We start from the raw sequence: 17,483 nt of genomic DNA, 5'->3' as shown, positions 1-17,483 counted from the left end.
CTGCCCTTAAACATGCCGATTACAACACATTTGAAGAAGTACATGGTCTCTCCGTCACTGGCAGTACACGGCGCATAGATATAATTGCTTTCAAGGAATCTACAAGATCTGGATACATAATTGATCCCACTGTGCGTTTCGAAACGGATGAGGAACAGCCAGCAGAAGTGGATAATGAAAAAAAAGAATATTACAATCCTACCATTCCCTATTACCCAAAAAAATACCAGCTAAAAGAGCTTGAAGTAATCGGACTTCTGGTTGGAGCAAGAGGTACCGCTACTCACTTCATGAAAGATGTGTTTAAGAGGCTTGGGATACCTACATCTATTATTCCGATTATAACCTTAGCTGCATTGAAAGGATCAATTGCTCTCCTGAAGAATCACCTATATTCGAAATCAAACTAAGTTCAGTAACATTCTTTACTTTTTTGTAACACTTACCTTTCTAAAAATAGGTATATTTCCACTAATCTCAAAAAAAAAATATATATATATTTGCAGCTCTATACTGTACTTGTAAGAATTTCATTGTTAAAACAAAATTAGTGGTTTTTCATGAACTTGTAAAAATTTCTATGGTTAAGTACTCTTTGTCCCTTGTGGCAGCTCACGAATGGTGAGAAGATACATAAATCTGTCCAATCGAATATTACTAACCTACGAGTATATGGAAAATGCTGAAAATGTCCTCTCTCCGCTCAAGGTACAATTACAAAGATGTGATTCTTGCATCCGGTAATGTGGACATAATTTTTAACATATATTTATAAAATTTATTATCAACATAACGTTTTATTATCAATTCTCACCAGCTCACTATTTGTACGGCAATAGCTATAGATCTAAGTCACCGCCATTCACCGCCCATTCGATTTCCTTCCATGCCAGGGAGCGTTCGGATCTCTCCTACTAAACGCGCGCGTTACAGCTTAAAATGCGGTAAGGTGTACATTCATTTATTTATAGTGTTCTTCCCAAGGACAGGTATTTCACTGCAAACCCAGCATTCTCCAGTCTTTCCTATTTTCTGCCCTCCTCTTTGTCTCTTCATATGATCCATAATCTTAATGTCGTCTATCATCTGATACCTTCTTCTGCCCCGAACTCTTCTCCCGTTTACCATTCCTTCGAATGCATCCTTCATAAGGCAGTTTCTTTTCAATCAGTGACACAGTCAATTCCTTTTTCTATGATCTGTTTCAGCATCATTCTTTCTTCACCCACTCTTTCCAACACAGCTTCGTTTCTTATTCTGTCTGTCCGTTTCACACGCTCCATCCTTCTCCATATCTACATTTCAAATGCTTCTAGTCGCTTCTCTTCACTTCGTCGTAATGTCCATGTTTCTGCCTCATATAATGTTACACTCCACAAAAAGCACACACCGTACTATATTGACACGTTTCATGAATAGTAGCCTACTAATATTATAGAGGCTAATATGCCGATACGACCAATTTTAGAAAATAATAACAATTCAATACTTTCAGATTTCTTCCTCTGTAAAAATGAAAATCAACTTGCTTCATTTATCTTGGAAAGCATGTTGAAATGTTCAGATAGTCAATATAATATGATATAATTTAATATAATATTGTTTAATTAATGCAGTCTAATTGACATATCACAAATATAAAAAGTCAATGACACTTACCCATATAACATTTAAAAAATTTCATTCCTCTTTAAACATCCAATTAATTAAATTATGAAGTTTAAAGAGGAATTAAATGTTTTTATCATATTCATAGTTTTATGATGTTATAATTTAAACACAACACAGCAGTGCAGCCACAATTTTATATCATTATTGTGTATTACATTTTCATATCTGTACATTAATTTTAGATTGTTAATTACCATAAGTCAATTTTAAATAGTTATTATTTTTCATTATTAAAAAGGTTGTGATTAATCATTCGTTCCACAATAAGAGACAAAATGTACAAGACATTGTATGTAAAAAAGCCTGATGATGCCCGAAGGGCGAAAACGTTTGCTTAATTTTTAATTTTTATATTTGTATAATACACAATGATCACGTACATGGGTAAGTGTCATTGACGTTTTATATTTGTGATATGTCAATTAGACTGAATTAATTAAACAATATTATATTATATTGTATCATATTGCTTCATTTACAGTAGATGAGGTACCAGGTTTTATTTCCTCTTTGAAATATGAAGCAACTTGCATTTCCTTTACTAAGATAAGTAGGGTGATTTCATTCACATAGTTTTTTCAAAAAGCACACTGATTATATTTTATTCAAATATCAACTTTATTTTTAACATTAAACGCAGACATAAACATGTTCATCACACCTTCCCATAATGAGGTATTGAAAATTATATCGGGCAAACTTGCTGGCAAGCAAGAGCTCTGTCCAGGAAGTTCACGATGACTGCCTCACAAACTTGTATTTCGATTTCGCCACAACTCGTCGAATTTCCTCCTTTAACTCACAAATGTTTTAGGGTTTGTTGACATAAACCAATGATCTAAGATACCCCCAAAGGAAAAATCGCATAAAGTTAAATCACATGATCTTGGTGGCCATTGCAGATCACCACGAAGCGAGATGCACCGATCCGGGAACCTCTCATGGAGCAACGCAATTGTTTCACTTGAGTAAGATGTGGCACCATTCTGATGCAACCACAACTCTTGAATGTCCGTTGAATCAAAATGAGGCTGCAAAAAATCGCTTATCGGTCTCCATTAACTGTCACAGCTTGTCCTGCCTTATCATCAAAAGCAATAAGAGCCGATGACACCACCCGTCCAAAATCCACACCAAATTGTCACTCGCAGTAGATGCATTTCCTTTTCATAAATCAAGTGAGGGTTTTCTGATTCCCAGATACGTAAATCCTGTTTGTTCACAAATCCAACTAAGTGGAAGAATGCCTCTTCACTGAAGATGATTTTCTTCGCAAAGCCGTCGTCCTCCTCTTGTCTTCTCAAAACTCAGCCAACAAAATTTCGCCTCTTCTCGTTTCGGTCACTTTCAGATGCTCCGTTAACTAAATTTTCTATTGCTGGTTTGCAAGAAAGCATTTATAGGTTCGTTAAATGCTATTGGTCCTATAATTGTTCATTTAGCGCCAGTAAGCGTTGCAAGAACGACCTTTAAAGCTACTGGTTCGTTAAAGCACTCTGTAAACTATAGGTCGAAAATCGGAGCTGTAAACTGTTAACGAATCGTTAGCTGCCATATTGTACGTATATTTATTTTTTTTGTATCTGACAGTATTAAGTAATTTCGTGGATATGTTATCATCAGAAGTAAGTAAGTGAAATGTAATATACATATCACAGTGAACTCGAGATTCATGTGTATATAGGAAAGTTTTGTGAATACAACAATTTTATTACTGTTATAGAATCGTTTGACGTAGAGGTTATGTTTGATATGGTACAACATCTACCAAAACCAAGAATACTGAGAGACAGAGCGAATCCTCTAGAAGAATGCGATAATATTGATTTTAAGGTTAGATTTAGATTATCGAAATACACATTCATGGCTCTCTTGCATGAAAGAGGGCATTGTATTGGAAAACAAATCGCACGCAGTAAATTGACTTGCGCTATTACGCAATAGGAGCGTTTCAGAATGTGATAGTGGATCATATTCATGTTTATAAATCTACAGTTTGTAGAATAATAAGATGTGTGACTGCAATGCATGAATGAGAGAACAATACATTACTATGCCTCAAGGAAATTCTGTACAAACAGTAAAACAGGATTTCTTCTCAATTTGCAATCTTTCCAACGTTATTGGTGCATAGACTGTAGCCATATGATAATTCAAAGCCCTAGTGGACACTGAATGAGATGTACCGAAACAGGAAGAGTTACTTCTCTATCAATCTGTACCAAAAATCGTTGCATGTTGGCCTGGGTCAGTATTTGGTGCCTGTCTTGTGCAAAGTTTGAAAACAATGACTATCCAAAAGCACAAAATTACCATAGCGACACGCACGTATAATAGGCGAATTATTTGCGCCGGCTACGAAGGCTCTGTCGTTTTGAATCTTTTTCGTTTAAAGATGGAATAGCTAACAGATCGTTAAATATCACATTTGCAACGACATATACTTTAAAGACTGGAGCAGTTTAAAGGTCCGTTACTTAACGAGAGAATAACAATTTATGGAACAGATTTCTTGCAACCCAGCATAAGTGTAGTAATGGAGGTCATACACAAGAATTCGCTGCACTGAATAATATCCATATAGCCTACAATCTAAGTTACAACGAACTTAATTTATATTCATACAAATCGGTTCAGCCATTATCGTGTGAAAAGGTAACAGACAGACAGACATACAAACAAAAATGTAAAAAAAAAAAAAAACGATTTTTGGTTTCAGGATACCAATTATTTTTGGAAAATCGAAAATTACCAGAACAATTTCGCGTACAGATTCATTATTAGTAAAGATCAAATCATTTTTCCTGCGATTGCTGAATAACTACAATTCAATAGAAATACTTACGCAAAATACTAAAATAAAATTGGGCGTCATTTGTCTAGACTTTTGGATTATATGAGTGTGTTTTTAAATTTCACCTTTAGTGTGTGACATAAAGGTTATAAAATCGCTGGTCTAGAATAATGTTATGGATATGCCTCTAATGCTTCTTTGTGATCATTATCTCATTTGAAATCTATAATTTTTTATTTCAGAGTTTCGTAACAGAATCTGTATTCTTATCACAAATTGTTATCTTAAACATTCTATTCCACATTGAAGAACACTATCTTCATCTTCTTCTTCTTCTTCTTCTTCTTCTTCTTCTTCTTCAGAATTTCTTAAAATAATAAATATGTTCATAATTACTGACCCTATCTTATTTGCACCTGATTTACCAACATTTGGAGGACGTATTTTTTACTATTTAAGTTTATTCATCGTATGTTTTCCGAAGTGTTTTCTCTTATGAAATACATTACATGTTTTATGTTATTATTTTAAATTTGTTTTATCAGTGTCATTTTTCATTCCACCTAAGAGCTTCACAGACGCGATGATCTTCTTGGTGAATTATGTCCTTATGTAGAACGGCACGTGGTATTAATAATAAATAAATAAATAAATATATCTAACTATAGGCCTATTGTAGCTGTCTTCATACATGAAACTTATGAAAATATGTACCTATATCTTAATTTGAAATCAAATAAAATTTAAAAAATCGCCTTAAGTTGCAATTGTATTACTGATTGTTCATTTTCACTGCTTGCTTCAGTTCTACATTTTTGCTTTAATGATCAAGAATGAGAATCTGAAGTAATTCTGAAACAGCCAATGTACGGACACTCAAGCCAGTTTATATACAGAGTCTTCGAATATTGAATCTTGCTTAAGTTATAGATTTGTTGACATGAAATCAGTAGGTATAACTTGTACTTAAAGAAACCTAAGAGAAAACTGAGATCAATTGCTAATTTGAGAATATGTGAAGCGAGAACGGACGTGGTTGTACAGGATTTTGTTGAAGTCATGATAGGTCACCGTCGTAGACGGATCCTAATATTGCTCTTTGCATTCCTATTAGTACAGTACGATTATTTATTCCTGACAGTCTCCTACAATGTGCGCCTGGGTCAGGCGAGTCCATTAAGTTACGCCAAGGGATGTTCAGGTTAGTCAGTCGCTTGCTTTCAGAGCGATTGGATTTCACGCATGCGGTAGAGCGGTGTGTTTCCAGTACAGTTAAGCTGTACAGTATTTCTTTACTGACAGTTCACTCCTATCTCTACTACAGAACTCTCCCCACTACTCCTATTACTTCCCCTCTTTCGCGTCGCTGAGCTGTCAGGACTAAATAATCGGTCTGTACACCTATACATATTACATTACTGATTTTAAGTAACCTAATGGATCGTGTGTGATAATATCTTAGTATGATTAATTAAAGAATAATGTCCTCGATAAAATGATTAAATTTAATTTTATCTTGGAGGAAAGACCAGCTCGCAGGTTTTGTGATGAAGGAGAAGAAATTAAATTCCAAGGTGATATTTTAAAGGAAATTTATTGTTAAAAGTTCGCTTGAACTGATCCAGGGAAGTGTCGAAGAGTGTTTACGTAGGTCTATCGTTATAATGAGAAGCAAAAATAATAAACCATAAGATTGTAGCATTGATGATAAAGCCCACCTTCTCCATAATAGTAAACTCAATCCGATCCAATATAGTGCTTCTTAAAGCTAGAAATCTTACCTTCTTAGTAAAGCCATGTATTACTTTCAGACTCTTCTCTTGAATTTTGCTCCACTTGGTGAGATTGAAAATGAAGTTAGGAAGGAGTATAGGCCTCGAAACTCGTTCTGACAAGCAGTGTTTTAGTCTGAAATCGAAATATAGTGTAAAAAAGCTAAACAAAATGTTATGCAAATGAACACTATTTGAGAAACCATTCTTACATATTTCTATAACGTAGAATCATGAAGCAACAATATGCATCGAGTGATCACATTTCTCCATGAGGAATAGGGATAATTGATTTAAACGACTTCTTACGACTCCTTGTGAACTGGAAGTGTAGGAGGTAAGTCTGGAGAATGATCCAATTCTGACATACTTCCCAGAGGTAAGTCTAGAGAATGATCCAATTCTGACATACTTCCCAGAGGTAAGTCTGGAGAATGATCGAATTCTGACAAACTTCCTAGAGATAAGTCTGGAGAATGATCCAATTCTGACATACTTCCCAGAGGTAAGTCTGGAGAATGATCCAATTCTGACATACTTTCCAGAGGTAAGTCTGGAGAATGATCCAATTCTGACATACTTCCCAGAGATAAGTCTGGAGAATGATCCAATTCTGACATACTTCCCAGAGGTAAGTCTGGAGAATGATCCAATTCTGACATACTTCCCAGAGGTAAGGCTGTACAGATAAGTCTTTCGGTAAGTCTTTGCGTGTATGGAGCCCTCAACGCTTTATCTGTATGTAAGTGTTACAAGATGTCAAACAAAAAAAGAAAAAAAAAGGAGAGAGAAATAAGGTATGTTGTTGTATAGAATAAGAATAAGTTGATTAAATAATTAACTCTAATCTGTAATTACAATTAGATATTGTATAATCAGTAGATTGTAGTACAATTTTATTTAGTATGAAAGACTATAATAAATTAAACTTTGAACTAAAATGTAAATTATTTGTATTTATATGGTTTAGTTTCATAAGGTGACGTATTTTAAGGAAATACACTGTATCATAATTTTTCTCATGGACGTCACATCCCTCTCAGTAATATTCTTGTCAAGACTCTTAACGATGAAATACCGACTGATTATGGATTATTGAGATAAATGTTCATATACTGAATATTAAATGGAAAAATGCTTTCCGAAAAGAGAACTGAAAATTTGAGACTGTATAGACAAATTATAAAGGGGGAGTTACGCTCAGTGGTCACACGTTATAAAAATATCATGGTTATTGCATATTTTCCAGTCAAATAGGTACTACGAGGGTGGATCGAAAAATAATGCACAACAATTTTTTGTGCCAACATATTTCATAGCTAAACAAAATGAAATAGTGCACAAGAAAGCTACAGGTTTTACCTATTCTTCGACATTTGAACCAAGTCACACGATACATTTCTCCATCGTGACACCATATTCAGTACACCTCATTCATAAAATTCCGTCTTTTGGGCGTAGCCTATAGCCACTTGTGCACGACTGATTTCACTTCTTCATCCGAACCGAAGCGTTGTCCTCATAGGAATTTCTTCATTGGTCCGAAGAGGTGAAAGTCAGACGGTGCGAGGCCTGGACTGTAGGGTGGGTGATTGCCGCCTTCATGATGCCTCTGACATTGAGTGGTGTTGCAGCGGTTACTGGTCCGCCGGAACGTGCTTCGTCGGCGGATTTTTTCGAAGAACCTGCACCACTTGGAGATGTTGCTATGGTCCAGACAATCAAGCGCCATACAACTCCATTATTTCCCTGTGGATTTCACTCAAATTTTTCATTTTTCGCAAAAAAATAAACGGACTACACCTCGCTGCCCTTCACAAGTGAACGATAGTAGAGAACGTGACCTTTTTACTCAGTAGTTACAGCTCGTTCCGCCAGGGTGATATCCGATCGAATCATTGCTGTCTGTAGCGCAAGATTCAAACTATCTGCCAAGTTTGAACGTCCAAACCAAAATAGTATTTCGTAAAATAATTGTTGTGCGTTACTTTCCTATCCTCCCTTGTACATTGTCGAAACACACCAAAAAGTGTTAGTCCTAATAATACGCGCTATTATTTACTCATTGCGATGTATTACAAAATGTTTTCGATGCTATCTCCAAGCTACAAATTCATTGATTTTGCTACACTTATGGTATGCCTTTCTCTCTAATTTATTTTGTGTAGAATAATTAGATTTCTTATAAAACTAAAATACTTTAGTTCTTCCTCTTCAAATCTCAAGTAGGTAACGGAGTTATTACTTACGTGTATTTAATTAATATGAATATATTTAAAAATGTAAAATATATTGAGTATTGGGACAAATGTTCATGTGGACTTCTTGGCTGAAAATGGCTTTAACAATGAACAATATACCGTCAGTAATAACTCCGTGATTATCCTTCATATAATTTTATACAATTTTATTTTGTCCAATAGTGAAAGTGGATGTTAATGTTAAAGTTATGTTTTATTTAACGACGCTCGCAACTTCAGAGGTTATATCAGCGTCGCCGGATGTGCCGGAATTTTGTCCCGCAGGAGTTCTTTTACATGCCAGTAAATCTACTGACACGAGCCTGTCGGATTTAAGCACACTTAAATACCATCGACCTGGCCCGGGATCGAACCCGCAACCTTGGACATAGAAGGCCAGTGCTATACCAACTCGCCAACCAGGTCGACGTGAAAGTAGATGATAGTTAATATTATCATAATATACTTACTCGTATACTGCTGTGATGTATTCTGAATTTCCATCTTTCTGTGCATTTACAGATGTCCCCATAGCTGATTCTGTGAATAATGGCAAAACACGTGTTTAATAGTAATTATGCTAGTGCAAGATCAGTATTCTCTTTCCAAACTTCTTGTAGTGTTTAAAAGGCGTAGCACTGATAGGCCTATACAGTTCTAATTTCTGAATCTCGAAGTTCTTTGGGAAATGCGTAATGCTTCGAGTTATCGAAAATTCCAGATATAGAAAATATGGCATACAAGCCTCAATTGAGGACGTTACCCGAATAAGGGCGTATAGAGCAAAATGTTGTTCTGATATAAACTAATTTCAATTGTTTATCAGCTGTCAGGTTCATCACAGTTTTGTCGAAAAAGTTTTTCTCCACTGTTAAAGTATACTTTTTCGACATTACTATGATCAATCTGACAGCTGACACACATTGAACGTATTTTATACCGGAACTACATTTTGCTCTATACTCGTACGCCCTTATTCGGGTGACGTCCTCAATTATTATCAAATGCAGTAGCGTGCTGTAATTAACTACTGCTATTTCCTAATAGTATTATTGCCACTACTGTAAAACTAGCTATGAATTTAATTGAATAAATAAAAGTCAATACTAATTTTCTATTCACTTCATATTAATAAATTTAATGTTTGCATATACTCATTAATAATTTATTATTTTGTTTTTCTTCAAATAGACTGGACTATTACAAAATGTTGTGAATTCGTATTACCAAAACCACAGTACTAGTAAATCCAACAAGGTTCAAATGAAAATATCATCATTTTACCATTTTTGTTACAACATGTCAACACTAGGAGTTGTTGTGACTAAGAAATTCATTCATAGTCTTCAAAATCACAGATTTTCCTTGAAAATAGACCCCAAGAGAAAACCAGAGCTACCAACAAAAGAAGCCTACACAGATTGAAGAGTAACAATATGTGTAAAGAAACTGAGAGACATTAGAAAGTGTGTTCAGTATGTCTCTGATGATGAATCTTCTTCTTCTTTCTGGAGTGAAATACTGGCATGGTCAGCAGCTGTTGTGTAAAGTGTTAAAAGATGTAGAATGTGTTTTGTAGTTGTGTATTCTAAGGTTTTTCAATAGAAAAAAATGTTTGTCTATGTTCAGTGGCAATCAAAATTCATATAACGTAATAAATAATAAAATAATGTGGGAAATATTGAAACATAAGAAGTGTAGCGTTAATACAATGGAAATGCTTACAAACCTATTTTTCTATAATGTAATTGAAGTTTATTTATAATTTAAATAATCTGAATATATTTATTTTAGACCAAGTACGAATTTTTAGAACTGGTTGTAAACACAACCTAAGTCCGCGTAAACAAATATTTTTTATTTTTATATTTGCAATTCCATTTTTGATTTAAAATTTTGGGATATTATGTGAAACAATGCATTCTATAATCAGTTATTTTATTTTAACTTTTTGAGTCATTTCATTTAGGCGTTATAATATTTATTCAGGTTTCTGAGAATTTGTATTCTGTTACTTAAGGTGTTTTTGCAATCAGCGATTCATTTATATTTCTTTGAATTTGAAATATTTTTTCTGGGCTTCAGTTGATAATTTTTCACCGATTTTCTGTAACATTTACATTCGGTTAGAGAAAGCTGGGCTCTCTTTTTCGACAGAAAGAGTAATTCATATATATTTAAAATGTAGAAAACCGGGATGTAAATTGCTTGCTCTTTTTACGGGTCCAAAATGTAATATTATTGTTTCATATCATTCCTGCAAAATTCCATGTTAAGTGTGATTACTTCAGCTCTTTTTTATTCTATTACCTGTAACGAACGACGGCCCTTACCGCAAATGATGTCCAGGGTGCAGGCAGAGATGTAGTGGTAGACGTTGAATGCTTTTCCTCCAACTTCTTTCTTCAGTTTGTCTACTAGAACATCACAATTTTCGGCGAATATTGGGACGAAATTTTCTAGTATCTTAAAGTGAAAAGTGGGTGTAATAATCTTCCTGTGTGAGTGCCATTTCTGTCCTATAAAAATCAAAGGTACAATTCGTTATTAAAATAATCTGAATTATATAATTCTTTGTGTTAAGAATATTCGTGCAACTTTAAAATGGAAAGTATTTAAATAATATGGTGTGCAGAAAAATGTAGTATGTTTTTGGTTGAAGCTGAGAATTAGTATAGATTAGTCATACATAAATCTTTGTATTTTCAATATGATATTAAATGGAAAATAAAGAGTAGAAATTATTTGTTGCTTATATAATGAAGAGCTTTCTCATCCTCGACGCCTGCCAAACGTCTAATCCTATGTTGACGTCATTGATGAAAGAGCCAATCAGAGCCATTCACCTCACGTTATTTCAATAGCGGAACCCGCTATTTCTAGCCGGATAACGTGATGTGAATGAAGTTTACTATAGGCCTAATTCGGTGTTAAAACATGGGATTTCGTTTGAGATTTACTACTACTTAGAACAGCTCAAGATGAATAAGTTATTCATTCAGGAGTACAAGAAGGCACAGGAAACAATTTTTCGTTGAGATTCGAACAGACAAAATGTTGAGTCGTGACTGCTCCGTCAATCAAAAACGCACCTTTTTTAACTCGTCGTAACTTGGACACCAGTGAAGATTTTGTGTAACGACCACTTTTAAAAGTAATTTCCATTCTTTCTCAACATTTCTCTCGCTTTGACCCCCATCTAACGTGAAAAATAAAAATGTTTGCTGCTTACCTACTTTTGAAAGTGTAAATGTCTATTATGAACAGATCACATTGAAGTTAGTATTATTTCTCACGTATCAAAAAAAGATTTATATTTAGAGTTTTTTCTACGCTTTCCCTAGACATTGAGTTATCGACTAAAAAAATTACAGTGCAATTAATTGACTATCATAGGAGCTAAGTCATGATAAATATTAAAGGAATTGCAAATATCGTATAATGATTATTTTCGAAGTTTTACGAACATTAACATACGTCACCAAATACGTCATTATTGACGTGAACATACTGTAGCGTTAATAGTTTAGCGTCCAGGAGGGTGCGAAAACTTTCTAATATTGAAAATTAAATAGTTCATATTACAATATTCGCCAATATAGTCCCATTATGTGAAGTCACCAGAAGTACAATGTCGGTCCCAGTTATACGAACGGGTTAGAAGTTTTAGTCATAGGCTACGATATAAATGAGTGGGCCATGTCTCTTCCTCAGTGTTATTTAATACAAATATTGAAAATGCATTTAAAACCTCTTTTTAGAGGGTATCTAAAATAATTTACTTATTGTATTAATTACTGTCATATTCAGGTTACTGTTTTTCCTTAGGTGTTACTTCTAACCGTGTCTTATCACTGTACATATTATAAAAATATTCATATCCAAATGTGTTTAATGTATTTCTCAATATAGTTTAAAATAGGGTCTATACATTTCTTCGCTTTGCAACTAAACAGTAAAATATTTACAGTCAGCTATACTAGTGTTCAATTTTGGAAAGATTCGCTGTTCATATAGGAAAATTAGTGCTTTGTGGACATTTTAATAAGTTAGTAGCCATATCCAAGTCATACTTTATTTTTGTCGTATGGATTAAAATAAATTTTATAAAATCAATTCGCTGAAGAATGTAGATGATTCACCCGATCATTGAGAGTTCCTTAAGTTTCCTGTCAAATTAAATTTCTGAAGGAGCGGGTCATATATGAATGAAGATTGATTGTTATGATGTGTATTATATTCCTATAAACTAAATTGAACTGCACTGAATGTTAGTTAGCTGTATACTAATGCTTCAACTTAAGGTACCTTGAGCCTGAAGTCTCGATTACTAAATGTGACTTTTAGATAAGGAATTTATTACTTACGCATAAGACGACTTACGATTTGAATTGTCTGTGACGCCTGGATGTTGTTTTACGTTATCATTTAACCGCTGTGAAGAATATGTTTCACCATTTCTTCAAGAATATATCCTGCCATCTTGGTAATGCAATGCCAAAAACTGTTACAAGTATCAAAATAGTTATTTGAATTATTTTAAGGATGAAGTTATCACCTTCACGCCATGAAGTTATAACTCCATGTTTTCATTACCTCTGCACTTGAATAAGGTTGTGTGATCGACTCCATGCTTCAACCGACATTTTGTTAGCATAAAAGTTAAAATAATGTTTAGAATATGTAATATTGAGGACCTGAGTAATGGAAATATACCTGTGGAAGTGAGTAGACCAGTTCCAAGCCAGGGATGGAGAAGACTGTAGAATTCAGACTTATCTATCATCTTCGTGTCGCTGAGTACCGTCTGTAAATAAAATCTGGTAATATAATAAATGAAATTCCATTACGTGGGCTACTACATATATCTCAAGTTTCGCAATGTATTTTCGGAATGGAATTTGTATATTTGTGAATCGGACCTTTAATGAGAATTTCAATTTTTATTTTATACATCTTGATTACACAACTTCGGAAAAAGTATTATTTGTCTTTCTTGTGTTAAATATTTTATATTACCTCGTTAACATGTTTCAGCCTGCTATCGGCCAACTTCAGAACTGGTTGTTGCTAGTCTTGGCGCCTTTCGTTTGTGTTTTCTGTGGGGGTGTGTTTGTGTAGTTTAATTTGATTTTACTTTATAATAACATCTTCCATGTATTAAAATAAACACGAAGTTGTAAATTACTTAGTTGACTAGTTTCGACTTCGTATCAGCCATCTTCGAAACTAGTGAGGTTCTTGCCCCTTCCGTTTTCTTCATTTGTTTTGCTGGGAGGTGCATATGTGTTTTGGTAGTGTGGAGTCAAATACTGTGTGTTCTGAAATTTAGTTGTATATGGAGGATGTGTTATGAATGTACTTTTTCTGTCTGTATATTTCGTACTGTTCTAGTGTATTTTATGTATAGTTTTACGTTTCGATGTGAAGGATTTCCATGTCTGTTTCCATGTTGCTGTAGCTGTGGTTGGTGTTTGGATCTGTTCTGCGGATTTGGAGATATTGTGTGATTTAGTTAGAAGTTGTTATAACTATTGCATGTTAGTTTGTGTATGTCTATTAGGTTGTATTTGCTTGTCTTGTTTGTGTTTTTAGATGATTTTGTAGAATTTTTGTGTTGCATATACGATATTTAATTTAATTTATTAATAATGGTGAAAAATTCGATCCGGCACTGGAGATCGAACCAATGGCCGCTTTACTACTGAGCTAAACCGAGGCCGCATACACAGCACCGGATTGAACTCCTCTCCTTTGATTTTTACCTTTTTGATCTACTCCATATTTCGACATTTTATTAGGTCATCATACAGAAGGGAACGCATATGAGTGACTTAGGCGGCCGGGATTTCTTTAGGATCAAATTAATAATATAATTCAATTTCATTTTCTGAATGAAGATGCAATCTTGTGTGTGTGTGTGTTTTCCTTTTCGTATGTTAATGTGATGTCATTTTTATGTTGTTGTGTTTTAGTTGTGTTTCTTTGTTTCTTATCATTATGTTCTATCATTTTTTATGATGTCTATTATGTTGGGCTTGTATACATTATCTTGTTCTATGTATTTCATGGTGTGTATTTCTTGATTGTAGTATTGCTGTTTCATTGGTACTGTAATTTCCCATAACTATGGTCCAGGTACCCAACTATGGTCCAAAACGCATTATGTACTACTTAGTCCCCCAAGAGTTCGATGTTTGCCATCTGAGGCGCCACTGTGATGGAATTATGTTCCCCATAGATGCTTCTATCTACCATTACACGTGGCAATCATATGGATGCTTAACAAGGTCAGTGTGGATCGTTCTATTAAATGTGTGAAGACACGAAATCATTCAGTTTGTGATTGTCTGTTTTATTAAGCTCTCCTCTGTAGAACTGGTACGTTATAGATATATGATTTTTTGTACAATTAAACCTGGCTATATAGTGTTTACTTTCACGTAATAATTACACTGGCAGAGGTTAAGGACTCTGCGTGAAAAATGTTTAACCTCAAGGCTAGAAGTCAGTCCTCAACTATGTACCACAAGTTTTCGTGGACCATAGTTGTGTTTCATTTTGAAATATTTGTTTCAATAAAATGTGATCAATGTGATAATTTACTTCTGCAAATACGGTATCTCAGTATATTCTAAAACGCCATTTAACATTATAGTCCAGTAAACAAAGAAACAGGCTGTTCCAGGATCAATGGTACTAGCACGAATGATGGTCCGGTAAAACGAAAACTTCAGGGTAGAAGGAAAACAACCGTCCCTGTGAGTGACTATGAGAGCGGTGAAATTGAATTGGATACAGATTATGATTCAATTTCAGAATTACAAGAGAAGTGGAGATTCAAAGGATCGAAATAAGCCTAATGGAAGTAGTTCTCAGTACGATAAATAAATATTATCAGTGAATTGATTTGCATAATACTTTGCTAAGAATGTGTTAGTTTATTTTGATACCGTACTTTTGTTCTTTGATATACACTCACCTGCAAAAAAAACCGGGCCAACTACATTTTCCTTAAAATTTTTGAAAATTGAGGATTTTTTTAATAATCGTAGGTGTACTGAAGTTCATTTAGTTATTCATTTATTTTGTGATACGTAACACTGTAATACTGAATACGTAATAGCCAACAATGATCTGAAAAGAAGATTCGTTCTTCTTTAATATTGTGTGTAAACTTCTCGGACTCATTTCGAGCTAAGCTGAAGATGTCTACAGACTGGTAAGCTCTTTTGAGGCAGTATTGGAGTACTTCATTGTATACAAATGTCACTAAGTCCTACCGATTCAGCAAAAGTGATTGCATTGATAGAAGGAGGGAATAGTCAGCGTTATGTGGCTGCAGTTCTTGGGATTCCTCGATCGACCGTACAACGAGTGTACCATCGCTTTAGAGAGACAGGAGGTTATTCCAGGAGACTCGGTTCAGGGAGAAAACGAGTAACTTCGGCTCGTGACGACCATTTTATTGTCCTAAACACATTAAGAAATCGCCATTCCACAGCTATTGAGACCAGAAGAACCTTCCAGAAAATAATACAAGTTAACGTGAGTGAGAGAACTGTAAAAATACGTCTGGATGAATGTGGGCTGATTCCAGAAGACCAGCTAAAGGCCTAGAATTGCTCCAGCAACATCATGTTGAACGATTACGTGGCATTTCGTATGAAGCTCACACAGAACTTGTTTTCATTAATAGAGGTGCTTTGACTGCTACAAGATACATCGAAGAAGGTATAATTTAACATATGGTACCATATACCCCACTTATTGGTGAAACGTTCCTGTTAATGCATCACAATGCACGCCCTCATGCTACAAGAATCGTGGATGAGTTCCTTCACGACGTTGGATTGAATAGAATGGCATGGCCAGCAAGAAGTCCTGATATAAACCCTATTGAACAAGTGTGGGGACTGCTAGGGAAGCAAGTTAGAAGTCGCCTAACTCCTCACAGCAACTTACAGCAGCTCCGAAATGTTCTAAGTAAAGAATGGAATAGAATCGACCAGACTGACATCCAGAATCTGATCGAAGGGTTGAATCGGCGAATGGTAACAGTCGTACAGTCACGGGGAAATAATACCCGCTATTACCAACATCTGGGTGGCCACAAAATCAGTTGAACATTTGGAAGAAAATTGATATAATTTGTAAGTTTTTACACATTTTAATTATATCCATTGTTTGGCGTTGAAAATAATAGCGCAAATGATAATGAATAAGTTTTTTTTTTCTGGAAAGCAATCGTTTCTTCACTTTTGATAAAGGATTTTCTGATTCTCACCTCAAAAAAAAAAAAAACAGAAAACAAAATTGAGAAATTTTAGGTGGCCCGGTTTTTTTTTTTTTTTTTTTTTTGCCGGTGAGTGTAGTTGTTCATTATTGCAGAAAAATGACTTTCATATTTCACTTGTTTATTGAGTGTTTATGTAATGTGTACTAATAAAAGAATCCATGTACTTTTCATTTATTTTTAATATTTCTGTGCTAGATTATGTTTCTACCCTTAAATTAGAAACTCAATGTATTGATTTACGCATAATAACAGCTCCAGCTATAGTCCATTCATGCTTTCAAGCATAAATATATGAGTGGACCATACTTGGGCAACTCAGAATACAACTACGTACTAATGCTTATTATTTTTTAACACTTGTAATTAAATAATTTCAAACACATATGTCAATATTTATTTAATATAAACTTACAAGAGTCCGAAGCCAAAATTTCACTTAATCTGGATGACTAGTACTGAATATACAAAGAAAAATGTGACAAATGTGGACCATAGTTAGGGGAAGCTACGGTATGTTGAGCAGTCTGTGTGTTAAAAAGGGTTAAAAAGAGTTTCAGGGATTTCCAAAACATCACAAAAACACGATTTTTAACATTTTTTATACTGAATCCATTCATAGATTTGATGTAATACTTTGTAAGCCACAAAGCCATTATAATATCTATACACAGAAAGAAATCAAAGTAATATCTTGTTAGGTTTAAAGA

At 34.5% G+C, this 17,483-nt stretch overlaps 1 protein-coding gene across 4 annotated transcripts in view; it reads right to left on the bottom strand.

The window, feature by feature from the left end:
• Nucleotides 1–17,483, bottom strand: part of LOC138698300 (cytochrome P450 4c21-like) — an 88,106-nt gene that overhangs the window by 10,805 nt on the left and 59,818 nt on the right. For all 4 annotated transcript variants that reach the window (XM_069824111.1, XM_069824112.1, XM_069824114.1 and 1 more), the window contains exons 4-7: nucleotides 13,194–13,284; nucleotides 10,811–10,996; nucleotides 8,948–9,017; nucleotides 6,247–6,373 (exon numbers count right to left, since the gene is read on the bottom strand). In XM_069824111.1, coding sequence (XP_069680212.1) covers nucleotides 6,247–6,373; nucleotides 8,948–9,017; nucleotides 10,811–10,996; nucleotides 13,194–13,284 — 474 coding nt within the window. The remainder of the gene's footprint in view (nucleotides 1–6,246; nucleotides 6,374–8,947; nucleotides 9,018–10,810; nucleotides 10,997–13,193; nucleotides 13,285–17,483) is intronic.

The sequence above is a fragment of the Periplaneta americana genome, chromosome 4 (assembly GCF_040183065.1).
Source record: "Periplaneta americana isolate PAMFEO1 chromosome 4, P.americana_PAMFEO1_priV1, whole genome shotgun sequence".
Lineage (NCBI taxonomy): Eukaryota > Metazoa > Arthropoda > Insecta > Blattodea > Blattidae > Periplaneta > Periplaneta americana.
The sequence above is the reverse complement of the archived record's forward strand: the minus strand, read 5'-3'. Positions and strand labels throughout refer to the sequence as shown.